The sequence below is a fragment of the Neopelma chrysocephalum genome, unplaced genomic scaffold (genome assembly GCF_003984885.1).
Source record: "Neopelma chrysocephalum unplaced genomic scaffold, ASM398488v2 Primary Assembly neopelma1_42, whole genome shotgun sequence".
Classification (NCBI taxonomy): domain Eukaryota; kingdom Metazoa; phylum Chordata; class Aves; order Passeriformes; family Pipridae; genus Neopelma; species Neopelma chrysocephalum.
In genome coordinates, this window is record NW_020897700.1 from 9,183,150 (window position 1) to 9,201,493 (window position 18,344).

Here is an 18,344-nt window from a genome sequence, read left to right on the forward strand (position 1 = left end):
CTGAATATAGTAATGTTCCTACCCACTCTCCTTCAAGTGGTAAGAGAAGACTAAGCAGTACTGGCACAAACTAGGAAAAACATTTTAGTTTCTTGGCTAGTTTCTACAAAAAATTCACAGTCCATCATACAAAATGCAGCCATCTTTTAAAACAGGAGGTACTTTATACAGCAAATCAAGTAAGGAAAAGCAAAGCTCTTCTTTGATTCACTGACATCTTAGCACAGACTCTGAATAAAGTTATATTATATTCTCAAATATTTACTCCTTGACTGGAATACGTAAATTCCCCCTTGCCAACAAATTGACCTTAGATGCTCAGTGCCTAAAATTAATGAGATATCACCCAAGAAATGCTTTAAAAGATGCTTATTTTTATCTAAAAATTTACAAGTTCTAACATAGTTTTTCTCTGTGCACCTCTAACATTCATAACTGAAAAATTCTGCACATTCAAATATTTAAGAGAAAGCATTTAAAGAAGTGATTTACTAAATATTTTTAAATATCAGTAATTTAGATCCTACTAGAACTTGAAGCCGAAAATGTAACTAATGTTCAAGAAATCATTACTAAAACAAGTAGGTGAATAAAAACTTAAAGATCAATGATAATAAAAAACCTTCTAATATGTAATTACTAAATCATAACTTATCATATTCAGACACCTGACAAGTAGTCATATATTTGCATGACTTTGGCTGTCCAATCAGTAATTCAAAGAACAAAATGGAAAGTTTTTTGATTTCTTCAAAAGTTCATATTGTTCTCTAGTGCTGGCTTCTATAGTAGATATATTGCTTCTATAGCTGAATCTAACTTACAGCAGGTTGGGGAACAGTCAAATAGTAAAGATCATTAAATGTCCAATAAAAAGGTCCTGCAGTCTGTAGGAAATACTTTCTTACTGTCTTGCTTGTTTTTTAATGTAGATGTTACCGAGCCCAAATAGAGGGAAGATGATTTCTGCCACTGCTCAGTAACATCACTGTCATTTAAAGATAGCATCAAAGATGAAAGAAGCATTCACATAATCCATGTTACAGTTTTAGGTCCTCATAAAATTTTAAGCAAAGAGTCTTTTTATATTTAATAAATTATAAATTGGAATTTCTGTTGGACATCATTGATCTGTTACCTCACAGTTCATCTATTTTGCCAGTAACAGCAATGCTTTACACAAAAGTATTAACTCTTGTTAATAGAGCCAAACTGGAGTATATTCTATTAAATACACAATTGAATCCAATATTATGAAATATATATTTTGAAGTCACTTCCATTACTACTGCAGAATGACAGGGACTAAAACCATCCTCAGGCTTTGCAAATACATCCCTCTCACCTACATGCACATACACAAAGCCAGCCAATTCACTATCCAGCTATACATGACTGGGAGCTGTATGCCATTTTTATGCCACCCATCACCAGTATGAGCCTATAGAGCCAGAAAGATAACTGTGCTGTGTATATACGCTGACATTCACATTCTGAACCTCTAAATGGCCATCATATAAGACGGATAAAAAAAAGAGAGGGGAGGAAAAAAAAAAGCTGACTATGAGCATAAGTTAAAGTATTGTCAAAGAGTAAATGTGTAGGCTAAGAAAAGGATGAAGGAAGAGACCTATCACTAAGTGTTAACGTAGTTGAAACTGAGTCTAAAAATCACACTCAGTAGGGAACTTTAACCAAAAAAAGGAAAAATCAATGACAAATAAGATGGGTTCTTTGCCTCCAGAGTTCCAACCAATTGAGTCTATAGGAAACACTAGTAGTAGGGTTCTGTCTGTTTTTATGTAAAATTTTTACATTTCAGTTTATTCACAAGTGTTAACACTCAAATATGCTCAGCTTTCCATCAGGAACATTTAAAAGATGAAAAGACTTTACTCTGCAAAAAATATTTGCTCTAAGTTAGAAGTGGCATTCTCATTCAAGTCCTATGTCTTTATAAACGCAATAAACACATATATGGCAATAGAAGCAAACATCGAAGACATTACCAGTCTATCTAAGACTAACTAGCATAAGGAAAACATCAAACATCTTTTTTCCACTACAAGCTTACTTGCTCTATAAGAAAATTATTTCTTTATGTACTAAACTTTTTGAGTATGATGGTGAAATCTCTTCAGCAGAATGCTACTCCATAGTGTCTATGACTCACAAGCAATACAGGAGGGCCCAAGAAAACTAAGAAAATGAATAGCCATTCCCAACAGCCTGACAGAGGAGTTGCCTGAAACACTTAAGGGGACAAAAACTATCAAAAAGAGAATCTTAAGGTTGTGTACGTTTTAAAATAGTCAAAATCAGCAAAACATAATTTAAAAGGATTCAAAGAATGAATTGAATGGATTTCACAAATATTTTCAAGAATTACTGTCAACTTCAATATAGTAATAAATGCTCAGTTTGATGACTAAATTGGAATATTATGGCTTTTGTTAATAAAAAATGAGTACTAATTAATCACTGTGGGTAAATTCAGCTCTGTGCCAGTATACATTTTTTTATAGATCATTCCTATACATGTTTTTATAGGTCATTCTGCATCATACATCATTCTGCACCTAAAGAAGCTAGTGTTACTCTTTGTATTAGTTGCTTCTTTCCTAGAGCCAGTTATCAAGAGGGAGGACAAATTTATCATTACACCAGAACTGAGTTCTTTTGTCTCATCATATCCTAGGCATCTGTAAAAAACACCTAGCCTCACATAAGTATTTCTTTAAAGGTACCAACTATAGGAGTTACAAAGTATTACTGAAAGTTCCTTGACATTTGATCTGTATGACAGTATACATTTGACACATAACATATCTGGCAAGCAAGAAAAGAAATTTCTTTCAACAGTCAAAAGTCACAGATTATGAACAGGAAGGAAAATGCATGTCTGGAAAAATTAATATACTCTCTGAGTCCAATTACTCTGCACTAGGCATGGTAAGGGAGAAGAAAGTCACTGTGGATTTTAGAGAAAGGACAAATTTTTTAGTTCTGAAAAGTTTTCAGTTTTGTTTGCTGAATGAAGGGAAGTTTAGCTGCTGGTCAACTTTCATTAAGTCAGATGTTTTCTTTAGAATTGCCACAGTCTGTAGTAGTACCTAAGTAATTACCTGCTTTCCAGTGGTGCATTACTGCCAAGGACCCAGCTGTCCTGCAGCTGGACTGACTCAGGTGTGGTTTGCAGCTCGGCGGGCAAAGCAGCCGGCGGGGCCGGACTCTGATTCCTCCTATTTGTCAGTGAGTTTCTGTTAAGTGAGGTGATGGATGGGTGATGCTGTGCTGAATGTTGCTTGTGAGAAGGTGGCAAAGGCTGCAGGGTCGACTGGCCTTGGTTATTTGGAGGTTGTTCTAAGAAGAAAGAAAATAAAAGTTCGTTAAAAACATCTCAGCATTTGCTACAACCAAACAGAATGAGAAATTCAACATAATCCTATCATCTAATATATTTGCATATTATTCTATTAGCAGACATTCGGTGACATTCTCCAAGAGCAAGTTTACCCTTGATACACCAAGTTCTAATTAATATACAACAGATGGTAAAATTGCTTTTGGTTTTAATTTGTTTCAGGGTTTTTTTTTTAATCTGGTTTTATTAACACCTACAGAAAATAGCATCTGACAGATCCCCTAATGTGCCTTTAGACTTCAGCTTTTTTTAACAAACCAACCCTGAAATTAAATGGGCAATTTCAGTAGAACACAAAGGTTTTCAAGATGCATATAATCCCTATAATTATTTAATGGAGTTTTTTAAGCTTTATTTAACTGCAATAAATTATTACAAGCTAGTTGCTAAACAGCAGTAGACTACTCTAGTTTAGTGCATTTCAAATAAGACAAAGCTGCACTATGATCTGCTAATAGATGCTAAATATTCTTTAGCAGAAGGTCACTCTGTGAAGCAGATGTTGCTTCATGGATATTTAACAGACTGATTCACATCTGATTACAACGTCAGAAGACTCATATACTTAATGACCGTCACATCCATTAGAACACACAGAACAGATTTTCCAATTTCACACTATGCAATATAACTACAGTTTGGAGGAAGTCACAGGTGATAAGAGAGTCAGGCCATCAAAACAAAAGGAAATATTATTTGACTTAACCAAAGCACACAATGCCCATAAAGCTTAAAACCAAAATCTCCAAACAGCAAAACCCGCAATCAAATATCTCCATCAATATTAGGTTTTAACAATCTGTTCTGTAAAATCAGTGGCAAATAAGTGATAAATAGAAGACAAACCTTGCCATACAACACAATGCACAAAAAATTAAGGAAACCTCTAGACACCTAATTTATTGTGATTTAGCAATGACTGATGACACTTAAACATGTAACACTTAGCAATATGGAATTCAAATTGCAACCTATTCCCTAAACTAATGTAGCAGAACATACTTAATAAAATAAATGCAAGTGTTACGCAAAGCAGAAAATACACTTTGCTTACAGTGTAGATGCTTTCAGGTAGTCTTTAAATTAGTTGTTTGATTTTCATAAGCAATTCCCTGTTTGGAACTAGTTATAACTGCAAATTGTTACAAACTCAATAATAATACCTTGGTACACAGAACACAGGAAAAGTATTTCTGTTGAAACAGATGTTTCCAATAACTTACAGGTGACTACTATAAAATACACTTAACTGTGAGTAATTGCACAGGTTGTGAACATAAGACAAATTGAGAATGTTAAGGAATAGACATGCTAAACTCCAAAAAAAAAAAATCCTGTCTTTGAAAGAATTTTCTTTCTGAGAATGCCATTCTGTTTTCCAGTGATCTTGCACAGTCAACATGACTTTTGTCACAAACAACGGCAATGCTAAATCTCTTACAAAAAGAATGACTGCATTTACATTGCCATTAAGGTTTTAAAAGCCAAATCCCTAACATGTTAAAGAACAATTACCTTTCAGGTAGGATACAACTGATCAACTTTATCTTCACCAACACCACAAAAAAGGGTGTCCCTCCATATGATTACAATCCCTATCAAGGCCTTTAAGCCAAATTTCAACAAGCCAGCTAAAGGAAAGTTAACAGACCAACATTAGCAAAGAATTTTCCCCATGTCTACTTAAAATTTTACCTGATTTAGATTACAAGCTATTTATCTGCTGGTGCAGAGTGAAAAGAGGCCTTATGTTTTATAATATACACCTTTATACACATGTGTGTATAAAAATATAGATATGTGCACATGTGTCTATGCAAATATTTACATGTGTATATGTAAATATATATAAATGATTAATCACGTAAGAGAAAAATTACAAGTTGAATTAAATAATTCACATTACTTTTAATCAAATAAATTAATCTAAATTGTTCTCAGGATCTGAATTTTCTTTCTTATTCCCCTTTTTGACTCCTATGTGCCTAGCCCGGTTGGACAGCGTTGCCATGATCAGTGCAATATCCTCCTCCTCTGCAACTCTTACTGGCTGAAATGCTATTCTCACATCCTACTTCTTCATTAACTTCTCATTTACAATCTCAGTTGAAAATCAATCTTTCACTCTATAATTTTCAGTGCTAAAGATCTTGCACTATCCTCTGGTAAAGACCAAAGCAGAGGATTAGTTAACATTGTTCTCTTGCCCAAATGAGGGTGTAAATAAGGGGACTATGCCAGGTCTGCAGTCTTGCCCCAGGTAGACAGCAGACCTTCCCACCTGCCAGTGAGGAAGATGGATATCTTTCTGTGAAGGATATTTATGCAGTGCTCGAGTAAATGCACAGATCTAGTAAGTGCACTGATAATATGCTGGAAGAGTGAAACTGTATTACTCAGACCATAAGCCAGCTACTCAGGCCACTACTGGGGATTTAGATTATTCCCACAGAAATTTACTATGAACCTACAAGGCCCTTCTGCTATAACATTACTGACATTGAAGATACAGAGGAACATATAAAATAAATTAAGAGAGGCTAGAAGGGAGTTAGAAGACCATAGCAAGTGCAATTTGGCAAAAATCACATGTCCTCAAAGCCCACTGTCTCTCTCCATTGGATGCTGCCAGGTGACATTTTCTAGTGTCTGAGGGTGGCTTCAACTGGCAGGGAATAACCAGCTTCCACAAAATCAAAAAAGCCTGAAAAGTCTGGAATCATTTATTTCTTTTCTAACTGTGCAAGAGCTACAGGTAGAACTGTGCTTAAAAGTTAGATTTTCCATACATCAATAGTTAAAATCTATATTTCTCTACATTTCCTCAGTCCTACACTGTCATTCTGAATGTGACATAGCTGAGGATTGCTCTTCCAATCTTTTCTTCAACCTGCCAGATTTTTCCACTCCACAGTTTTTCTGATTGCCACGCAATTTCTAACAGAAACTTCAATGTTGCACCACTGATTTGTGAGGAAGACAAAATCATCACAATAGTCATGTTTTGATTGCTGTTCTTAAGCCGGAGCCAAATTCCTTTTTTTCACTCCTCTTTTAAGGAGTTAATAGCTAAAGAACAGCTTTCAGTATTACTGCAACTTTCACACAAAGCTGTTGGTTTTATGGTATGAGCCTCTCAACATCCCTGTGACACTGAAACTATTCTCACTGCACATGCAGGGAAACTGAGGCATATATGTTAAGTGATTCACACAGCTCTCCTGAGAAATCAGCATCACAGCCAGAAAAGTACTGTTTTTTTGCTTTTCACACTTAAGGAGTTGATAAGCATAGTAGGAGTTTCATGACACACATAGATACTTCATGAGCTCTGCAGCACTGGACATTACTCCTGTAGTGTCCTCCTCAGGAGCCTGTAACTCCTTCTTCCTCTCTATCAACCAGCTTGTTGGAAAACGGGAATCCTATAGGAAACAGTTCTTCCCTTGGTCAGTGAAAAGATCAGCAGCCCTGGGACTTGGCCGGGGCCCTCACAACAAACCACTTACTAGAAGAAAGAGCATTCAAATGTGATAAAGTGCAATTGTGTTGAAATACTTTAAAACTATTGCAGAAAGGTACAGTTGCTTTGCTTTAAACTGGATTTTAAATGCCATTGTAATTGATTTAATCTAAAAGGGAATGTCTAATTTACACTAAAAATAAGGTATGGGTACAGGTGGGCTTCTCTCTAAAAATGGTAAGTTTTAATTAAAACGTTCTTGTTCGGTCTAGACCTTAATGACTGTAGAGCAATCCCATTAATCTTAAAGAGAAGATTTCTGCAGCAAGAAGCAAATGTAAGTTGGCCCAGTAACTAGCCTGTGTGTTCAAATTCTTCAGGTGCAACAAACAAATCCCACATTTTTGAGGCATGTGCTGCATACGTCAGCATCAGATAATTATGCATGTGAACATATGTACAGAACTCAGAAAAGTCACAAGAAATCGGGTAGAAAGCTGTCTTGCTACAGTTACATGATTTTTTCAAAACATTTTGAAATTGTTATTTACCCTAGGGAACCACACTGAAGCAAAGCAGCCATTTTAATTGCAGAGGTAAATTATATACAACTCTGTAGCCTTTCACAAAACCCTTTTCTCTTTTTTTTTTCCAAAAGTAATTTACATTTAATTAATTTTATCATTTAATTGTTAAAGAATTTGAACAGCATATGAAAGAATACAGAAAAAATGTATATGTGAAAGCGAAAAGGAGAGACATTTATGGTCATGTGGGGGAGAGGGGTTAATTCAGAAGGAGAAAAGCAGACCAAGTATCTATGAAAAAAGGTAATTTGTTTTATATTTTGCATGATAGCCTTTCTATAACAGACAGATCACTGAGACCTGTCAACTAGCTACTTATCTAGGGAAAAGGGGTGATTTCCATTTGATAAGGATTAGGCTTTTTAATAGTGTGTAATTAATGTGAACTTCTGAGTTTCCATGACAAAAGCGGTCTTCCATTATAATATAAACATTTCAAATGTGAACAAAATGTAATTCAATATCCATGTCTGTGAGAGTCTTAACTCTTTCTAGTCAGACTGCTGCTTTTTTTCTCTCTTCAGAAGAGTCTCTGCCATGGTAAAGGAGCTATCCATAATATATACCATAAGTAAGCATCCGGAGTAGACTGAATGTTTTAGAAAACTTGTAACAAGAAATACAACTTTTCGTTTCCAGGTCGCTTCTCCCTGGTCTGCTAGCCCTTAATTGCTTGCAGTCAAAAGTAATTTCCATAAGAACTGGTTTGATTTCCTCAATAAAACACTTTGATTGACTTGAAATTTTACCTAATTGACACACGGTCATATCTCCAAAAGTACTGTAAGCAGAAGTGGGATTTACCTTGGAAATCCCTGCAAATTGAAAAGAGTGGGTATTATAGCATAACTATTCCTAGAGCTCCCAAAGGAGCTCTTAAATTTTTAAGTGCCTGCTTACAGAGGGGTAAGACAGGCTACTTGGACTACTATGGCCAGGGCTTCATCGATTCTGCGGGCAACTAAAACCAGTCACTCCAGAAGTCTCTGCCCTGGGAACACATGTCATGAGAAGCTGTCTTGAATTAATGAAAACATAAAGAAGGTTATGGGTTTAGAAGAAAACCCATGTATTTACGTGTTAATTTGTAAATAGGCAGATCTGTCTTTTGAATGAAGCACTGCTTCACTTCAGTTATTTCTGCAAGGCGTGCAAGACTCAAAGTTTCCTTTCTGATCATCAACTACAAGCTATAGTGGTATTCCAGATAACTTGCTGTATGTGCGCATTTTGTGGTTAATCCCAAATATTTGCTTAATCTTATCCATGTCCAAATTGGTTTTGCTCTGCAAACTGCTTTAACGATCCAAACCACACACTCAACTCAATGAACAAGGTGACACAGTGCCTACCACCACAGGACAGTCCTTTCACTAGGATTTGTTGTCAGCTTGCACCATTCTGTTGTGCTTGGTTTACAATTAATGGACATACAGATGGAAACAGAATTAACCCACAGCCACTGCTGCTGACTTTCTCTTGAAGCACTCTGTGCTTCTGTGCTAGATACATATTGACAAGAATGAGGAGAAGTGGCAAGGACACTTTGATCAAGATCCGCATCTTGTGTGTGAGTATACTATTGTAATATAAAATGGGAAAAAGTCACACAAGCAGTTTGATCAAAGTGGGCCAATGTTTGTCTCCTCATCAGTACACTACCTGTAGGGTCTAACAATCTGTCAAGCTACCTAGGAGTGAGAAACTAACAGTGAATTTAATGCAGGATATGCTCTGAAAGATTGCATTGCCTTGCTTATGATCCTAAGTTTCAGAGAAATAATGAAGAAAACCTGAATTTTATTATTCACATGACACATTTTCCATTAAATAGCAACATTATTTTACTTTTTAAAGAGAAATAAAGACTTCTGCTCAGAAAGGGAAGAAAGACTTATTGGATTGTGGAGAAACTCAAAACGATCCCATTGTTCACATGTAGCAAGTTATCTGCCTAAGACCAGATGATGAGAGAAGTATCTGGAGCTCCCCGGAGAGCAGTAGGATAGTCCCTAACATGCAACATTGGTATTTTAAACCACAAAGTACATGTTGACAATTTCCCATACCCTATAAGGATGCTGCTCTTTACTAGTTAAATATACACACGAAGAACGCAGAAAGAATCGCGTCTTGCCGATACCATCCCAAAGAGTCTTTCTGCTGTGCCTTTTGCAACTGAACTTGTCTATCTCGCATTGGCCTCTTTAGCCACCAGCGCACTTGTAGCAAATGTGGGTAAAGCCCTTCCCAAATCTTCGTTCACGAAGCCTAGCCATGATGATGATACACACGAAGACAAAGAAACAAGTCATGCACAAAAAAATGCAAGCTTTAGGAACTGAAGAAAAAATACATTTACCAATGTTTTTCAGTTGTGCTGTCTACAGGAGTGTTATATTTCCCGTTAAAGGTACACTTGTAACTTTGCCTTTCTATTTCACATCCACTGAGCATAGTATTTCCCCTCAACAATGTCATACTGATAATACCTGAGCATTCTCAGCTCTGTTTTATAATTCAGTTCTCCATAATGCTTTAGAAATCTTACTGCAGAAATAGAAACCACCAGTTACTAATCTAGTCACAAAAAACTTTGTAAAAGTATATGAACTGAGCTTCAAACTTACTTCAAAGGCAGAATTTTTTCTCCCTGATATTTTCAGAATAAACAAGCTAAAAAGCTATACCCTATATGATATGTGACCCTGTGAAGATAGATAACATAACTTTCTATTCTATGGCATTTACTTTGAAAATCTGATTAAGATAGATGTCTCTAGTTTGTAATTCTTCAACATCATTTTGTCATAGTTTCTATCAGCAAGATGCTTTAAAGCCTTTCGATTAATATTGCATGGCAGAACTGAAATTACATCCTTTGTCGTTTAGTTCTTAATGGTGCAAATGATATCTATCAAGTAGTGTTTTATGAAGCATGTGTGATTTTTATCACAGGCTGTTTTCACAAATCTTCTTCAGGTTTCATAAAGACTGTTCATGGTTCACAACAAATATGCCTTGCATCTAAAATTATGCCAATTCTCAAATGAAAAATAAACTTTGGATTTTTCAGTGAGGTTTACCAATAGAAAAAACCCCTTTTCCTTAATTTAAATCTGTATATAATCATTTAAATAGCAAAGCAAAAATATTATTGCAAGCCCTCAACTCTGCCTGAGAACTCTGAAATAAAAAACACCAAAACTCCAAACAAACAAAAATAATAATATATTATTTTTACAAGTAAAAGGTTATGTTTGTCAAATCTTCTAAGTGCCCTAATTTTTACAATGAAGGTGGCACACAGCTAAATCAGAAGATGCAACATTCCCCTGTAATCCAAGTACAACAAAGATCTTAATTTGCAGCATCCATCTTTGTAAAACAAGATGCGGATAGTTAAAACTTTTTCAGTTTTCTGGGAACCAGACAGCTAGGGGCAGTTGAGAAGGAATCTTAGGGTTGGCTATTTTTGGTCAACCTGCTGTTTAAAAAAAAAAAGTGCAAAGTCAAAAAAACATAAGTCTTAAAGGACACATGAACAGAATATATTTTTCAAATTTTTTTGTCCAAAAACATAAAGAGCTTTCTCCTGATACCTAAGAGAGTACGGCAAATACATGGCTAGGCTTCGCGAACGAAGATTTGGGAAGGGCTCTACCCACTTTTCTTGCAAGCGCGTTGGTGGCTAAAAAGGCCAATACGAGAGAGGCAAGTCCGGTTGCAAAAGACACAGCAGAAAGACTCCTTGGATGGTATATTCTGCAAGGCACGATTCTTTCTGCGTTGTCTTTTCTCCTCAAGGGTGATCCTGCGTGCTTTCTCAAAAGCATCAGCAGCGTTATAAATGGTGTGTCTCCAGGCCTCCCGATTGGAGGCCAGAGTGGACCAGTTATGGTGGTCAATATGCCCGAGGCTGAGTTGTTGCTTCAGGGAGTCCTTGTATCTTTTCTTCGGAGCTCCTCTCTTGCGGCAGCCGGTGGCAAGTTCACCATAAAGCAGGATCTTAGGGAGGCGGTGGTCCTTCATCCTGGAGACGTGCCCTGCCCAACGCAGTTGCGTTCTCAGTAACATGGCCTCAATACTTGTAATTGCTGCCTGTTCTAGAACAGATGTATTGGTCACATAATCTGACCAGTGGATGTTTAGGATTGTACGGAGGCAGCGTTGATGGAAGCGTTCTAGGAGACGCAGGTGGTGGCGGTAGATGACCCATGATTCGGAACCATATAAAAGAGTAGACAGCACAATGGCTCTGTAAACACTGATCTTGGTACTTTTCTTCAAGTGTTTATTACGCCATACTCTTTTATGGAGTTTTCCAAAAGCACTATATGCCTTCGCTAACCTATTGTCTATCTCCCCGTCAATCTTACCATCCGAGGAGATGAGGCTGCCTAGGTAATTAAACTGTTGGGCTGATTTGAGTTCTGACTGGCCAATGGTGATGTGGGGATGATGGAAGACTTCCTGAGGTGCAGGCTGATGGAGAACTTCTGTCTTCTTTAAGCTGACTTCCAGCCCAAAGAGCTCAGCAGCATCTGCAAAGCAGGATGTTAAACGCTGCAGAGCTGCTTCTGTGTGGGCAACAAGGGCGGCGTCATCAGCGTAAAGCAGCTCCTGGACAAGATGGTTTAGGGTCTTAGTATGGGCCTTCAGTCGCCTTAGGTTGAATAGGCTTCCATCAGTACGATATCGAATGTAGATACCGTCCTGATCATCAAGGTCTGCCGTGGCCCTTTGGAGCATCATACTGAAAAAGACTGTGAATAGGGTAGGAGCGAGAACGCAGCCTTGTTTCACACCGTTCTTTATTAGAAAGGGCTCAGAAAGTGAGTTGCCATATCTGACTTGGCCGTGCTGATCCTCATGAAGTGAGATGATCATTTTAAGGAACTTGGGGGGACAACCTAAACGTTCCAAAATCTGCCACAGACCTTTTCTGCTCACAGTATCGAAAGCCTTGGTGAGGTCGACAAAGGTTACATAGAGACCTTTGTTCTGTTCCCTACACTTTTCTTGCAGTTGTCTGAGAACAAATATCATGTCTGTGGTGCTCCTGTTGGCTCTGAAGCCACACTGACTTTCAGGTAGAATATCTTCTGCTATAGCAGGTATTAGTCTGTTCAGGAGTATTCTTGCCAAGATTTTGCCAGCAATGGAGAGCAGAGTAATACCACGGTAATTTGAGCAGTCTGATTTAGTACCTTTCTTCTTATACAAGGTGATGATGACTGCATCACGAAGGTCTGATGGTAGTTCGCCTAGTTCCCAACAGCGCACCACAAGCTCATGAAATTTAGCATGGAGTGCAAGGCCCCCATGTTTCCAGACTTCAGGTGGGATTCCATCAACCCCAGCTGCCTTGCCGATTTTCACCTGCTGTATGGCCTTGAGGGTTTCTCCTAAAGTGGGAGCAGTATCCAATTCATACTTCACTGGTTGTTGTGTGATGGACTGAATTGCTGAGTCTTGGACTACACGGTTGGTACTGAAAAGAGTCTGAAAGTGTTCAGACCATCGATTCAGAATGGAGGTTTTATCTGTCAGAAGCGTTTGACCATCTGCACTGAGTAGTGGGCTTTGGACTTGGTATGTAGGCCCGTATGCTGTTTTCAGGGCCTCATAGAATCCTTTGTGATCCCCTGTATCTGCACATAGTTGAGTTTTTGCAGCTAGATCGATCCACCACTTGTTCTGGATGTCACGGAGTTTCTGTTGGAGCTTGCTGCAAGCAAGACGAAAGGCTATTTTTCTTGCGTGACAGGATGGCAGTGCAAGGTGTGCTTGGTGGGCAGTTCTCTTCTTCCTCAACAATTCCTGGATTTCTTGATTATTATCATCAAACCAGTCCTTGTTCTTCTTGAGGGAGAACCCTAAGGATTCTTCAGAGGATTGCAGGATACTGCTTTTAATATGATGCCAAATTGTTTTGGGAGAGGAATCTGCAGAATCTGTGGAATGGTTATCAAGCTTAGTTTGAAGGTTTGCCTGGAATCTTTCTCTTACTGTGGCTGATTGGAGATTGTTGACTTGGAGTCTTCTCCTTGGGATACTGCCCCTTTTGGGTTTGAATTTGAGAATAAAGTTGAGTTTACAGCGCACAAGCCGATGGTCTGTTTGGCATTCTGCGCTGGGCATCACGCGGGTATGGAGGACATCGCGGACATCTCTCCGTCGCACCAAGACATAATCAATGAGGTGCCAATGCTTAGACCTGGGGTGCATCCAGGTTGTCTTCAGACTATTTTTCTGCTGAAAGATAGTATTGGTGATGGTAAACTGTTGCTCCGCACAGAATTCTAGCAGAAGTCGACCATTATCGTTGCAGTTTCCAACACCATGCTTGCCTAATATTCCTTTCCATGCTTCAAAATTTTTACCTACTCTGGCGTTGAAATCACCAAGAATAATGATCTTATCATCTGCAGGAACCTTTTGGGTAAGGCAGCGCAGGTCAGTGTAAAATTTATCTTTTTCAGCAGGGTCAGCTTGGAGAGTTGGGGCATATATACTAAAGATGACAACGTGATGCTTGTTGTTTAGTGGAAGGCGTAGGGAGATAATGCGGTCAGAGTGACCTGTCGGCAGATTTTCGAGTTTAGGGACAATAGAGTTTTTGATCATGAAGCCGACACCTGAGAGATGTTTTTCAGTTCTGGACTTACCTGACCAAAAGAGTGTGTAACCGGCACCGTGTTCTCTGAGGCTGCCTTCCTCGTGAAGGCGAACTTCACTGAGAGCAGCAATGTCAATGTTGAGACGGGCCAGTTCATGGGCAATTAGGGCAGAACGTCGCTCAGGACGACCGCTCTCCGCAGAATCGAGCATGGTTCTGATGTTCCAACATGCTAAAGTTAATTTAGGTACACCTTTGGAGGCAGGTGCATGCCTTTGACTTTTGCTCTTTGTGCGACCGCATTGGAAGAAGATGCCCGTTGGTCTGCGGTTAACCAACCGGGTGAAGGTGGAGATGAGCTTTGTTTAGGCCACCTTTTCTAGGCCCCTCTCCGAGTGGAGCAAGCAGTGCTGTCCTTGAAAAGGCTGCTTGGACGTTCAGGGTGCTGCCCCAAGAGACTCTCATCTCCGTCAGTCTCAAATGACCAATATCCTGAACCGCCTGCATGCAGGGTTGGGTCTGCGGCTCCCAGTGCACCTTTCACCTACCGTTTCGACCCTCGCCCGTCGCTACAGGACTTTTTGCATGTGGGTAAAGCCTTCAAGCCTGCGCAATGGATTTTTTAGGTGAGATGCAGTATGCGCGAAACTGAACCCACCCTTTAATCCTAAGGTTCATCTAAATACTGTCCATTGAGAAGAAATCGGACATTTCTTCCTCAGATGGTGGTGAAAGGAAAAATTGCAAGATTTACTTCTGAAAGGTTTATTAAATGTTGTTTCCACTCTCTGTTGTTCACTGTGGGAACTGAACCAGCTCACTTTTAAAGCATTTTTTTCATTAGCTGGAATAGATTGTTGAAGTATTCCAACACAGAAACGTCCTGCAACCACTCCATTAATCCCTTTAGTACATATGTAACATATGGTTAATATTATGGCAGGCAAAATCTGCTTAATTTAAATACCATATAGTGATAATGTGTTCTTGTCTAGTGCTATATAAGGGCCTGGCTAGAGACAGTAGTTACAAAAGCATACGGGGTGGAAGAGCTCAAGTTGGGAAAATAAATTCATCTGTATCAAAGAAAACCAATGATGATGCTGCCATCCATAAGGCAGTAACAAAGTAAGCTGCACTTTGCCAGTTTTCAACTGAGTTATGGAAGCTTAATCACCTTATGAAAGCTGAACTTGAGATAAGTATTTCAGCTTCAGTGAAAAAAGCTATAGTGGAACTAGTTCACCAACCAACCTTCCTAACAGCGGCCTCCTTAACCCAGAGAGATTTAAGAAGAAAGATGAAAAGAGAAAAATACAGAAACACTGCTAAAATAAATTGGAATTTTACCTGATGGGGTAAATACTTATGATTTTGCTTTACAAGAGAAAGAAACAAAAAAGATAACATAAAACACATTATGGTAACTATGCACATGGAAAGAACGAGAAGCAATAGTGTACTTACAATCCTACTGTTGTATTATGCAATTGCCATATCCTTCCACCCAAGCCTAACCCACACAGTAGTTAGCAAGGATACTAATAGACGTTATTTATATTCTCTTTTTAGGACCTGAGGTCTATGAATCCAAACAAAATCCTTCATTGGTAAAATGTCACTGACTTATTTCCAACAATTTACCTGGAGATCAAACTGGGAAAAGTTGCTATCACACCGTGAGAAATGACAAAAGCTTGCTCACTTGAGACACAAAAATGACACTCAGCTTACATTATGCAGAGATTCGAAATATAATAATGCAGCCTTCATTTGTGTGCTCTTGGCCTGGCTTCACCACAGTGGGATTCATATATTTTGCAGGACTGTGGGTTTTTTTCCCCACTGGGGGATAGCAGTCTCCCAGAGCAATACTCCCCGAGGCTGGGGATCACCAAGACCACAGGCTTCACTTAAAGTCACAGTTGCTTCTTTTCAGAATAGACTTTCTGCATCTTCACAAATGAAATCATCTTTCATCCTTATTTAGAGCCAGAAGTGAGAAAGTGACACAATTATTCCTAGCTTCAGACAATCTTACAAAAATCAGTGGAGAAGTATGTTTTCAGATCACAAATTGAAGGCTAGCTCTTTACACAGAGAATTCAAGTTTTCATTGAAAGAAAACAAAACTTGAAGCAAACATGGAGAAGTCCAGCGAAAAGAGTTTTTACAGAGAGAAAAAAAGAATTCAGCTTTTCAAAATGCTGACAGGGAACTGGAATTAATCCAAAAAATCTTTGAGTATATAGCCCAAACCTGCCTGTAAAACACAGGTAAAATGATGCAGAGTATGCCATTTCCTGCTTTGCTCATCCAGCACCTTATGTTCCTACCAAATACAGACAGCCACTTAATTTTGACTGAAAAAATTGTGATTTATAAATAAATGTTGTGAAAAAGAAGAGCCATGCTTCAGATGTAAGCTAAGTTCTATAATTCCAATTCAGTCAGAATGACAGTGTGTTAATGTACGTACTCATACCACACATTTAACTGGAGTGCAGTATGCATTGCAGAGTCTGATGTACGACTTCTTAATAGATTTCCTAGCATTTTCAGGTGTTAGATAATTTTGATTCCTATCCAAAATCATTAATCCAAAGTGAGCTATGTGTATGTTTTTCTTTGTCTTCTGATTTTATTTCTTAACACTTCCAAGAAAAACAATTTCCCAAAGCTATTTATTTTAGAAGCACAGTTACTACTGCATAGGTTAAGAAAATCTAAACTTTCAAAACCTTTAACCTGAAAAAATACACTCAAGTCATGATTATGTAATGCTTACAGCTGACACAACCACTGCTGCAAAAAACTGCCTTTCTGCCCAATAAATAAAATAGCATCTAAAGGCTGTTTTACTACTAAACCTGACTTTTACTGACATATGGCTGACATTCATAAAGAAGGAGCAAACCACTAGAATTCCTCAATTCCAAGAGCCAGGGGAAAAATTCTGCACTAAATAAGTCGACTGAATTTTTTTGTCATGGACTTGCAAAGGTTAACAACATCCCTTGAACATTTTGCAAATTTACAAATCCAAAAGCAGTTTGAAAGGCCCCCCAAACTAGTTCACTATAAGCAATTCAATTCTTGACCAACTTCTTCATGCTCAACCTTGTCTGAGAACACAAGGCCACATTAATAAAATCTGTGAAAGATAAGCTAGGAACAGGAAAACACAATGTAAAACTTCTAAGCACAAATAGGTGGGTTTGCCTCATCAGATTTGAAAGAACTCAGATAAGATGCCTTGCTTTGGAGGAAATGAAAGTGACATGAAAAGAAAACCATGTGGGAAAAATGGCAGAATTGCACAGAAAAGAGGTTGAATAAATAATACATGGAGGAGACCTCAAAAAATTACCAGATGAGAGAAAAATGCTAAGAAAAATGAGAAAGAATACATAATTTTATTAGTGAATCATAATAATCAAATTCCATGGAAAACATGGAAGTGAAATGTTTACTGTACAGCGTTGACTTTTAGAAAAAGGAGTTTAGTCCTGGCCACTAGAGTTAAGGCAAAAAATTCTTACAGACTGCAGCTTGGGCCTTAGAGCAATAGGGAAATAAAGCAGTAGGTCACCAGATGAATTTTTGTCTCCATATCAATTAATTGATCTGTTATCAAATATAAGAAATACATAGATTATGAACGACAGGAAAAGAACAGGGAACCAAGCTTCCAAAACAGCTTTTAAATACTTTTCTCCTAACTGTCTCAGGGAAGAGAAATGCATAATACGGTGAGGCTTTTACAAGAGCAAACTGAGGAACTATTGTTCTCTAATGACTTTAAATAAGCTTTTTAGGCTTACATGTGAATTAGAATTCTGCTCTTCCTCCTTATGAAAAAAAACCCCACAACAAAACCACTCTTGATTTTAGTAAGATATTATTCTGTCCTAATGACAATCAAATCTACTTAGGTATCAATCAAAAGAACAAATCCATGGCAAAAGATTTCTTAAAGATATTCTGGGATTCCAGTACTGCTGTTTCCCTTTTCAGAATGAAGGTAAGTCACTAACCCATTAACCCTCAAATCAAACCTAAACTTTGAATGCTAAGAGTTGAAACAAAAACTACCTTTCAATCTGTCTCAATTCATGTAACTTATCAACAAAACTCTCTCATATCTAGCAAGGCATTTTAAGCAAATTCAGAGGTATCAGTTGACATGGAGAGTGATTTAATTAGACATTTGTATGTGGCCACTATTTATTTTGCAAGTGCTGTGAA

General features: G+C 38.0%; 1 protein-coding gene across 10 annotated transcripts in view; it reads right to left on the reverse strand.

Moving 5' to 3' along the window:
* TENM3 (teneurin transmembrane protein 3) overlaps positions 1-18,344 on the reverse strand; it is a 1,346,985-nt gene that overhangs the window by 135,791 nt on the left and 1,192,850 nt on the right. For all 10 annotated transcript variants that reach the window (XM_027676660.1, XM_027676662.1, XM_027676663.1 and 7 more), the window contains one exon: positions 3,126-3,363. In XM_027676660.1, coding sequence (XP_027532461.1) covers positions 3,126-3,363 — 238 coding nt within the window. The remainder of the gene's footprint in view (positions 1-3,125; positions 3,364-18,344) is intronic.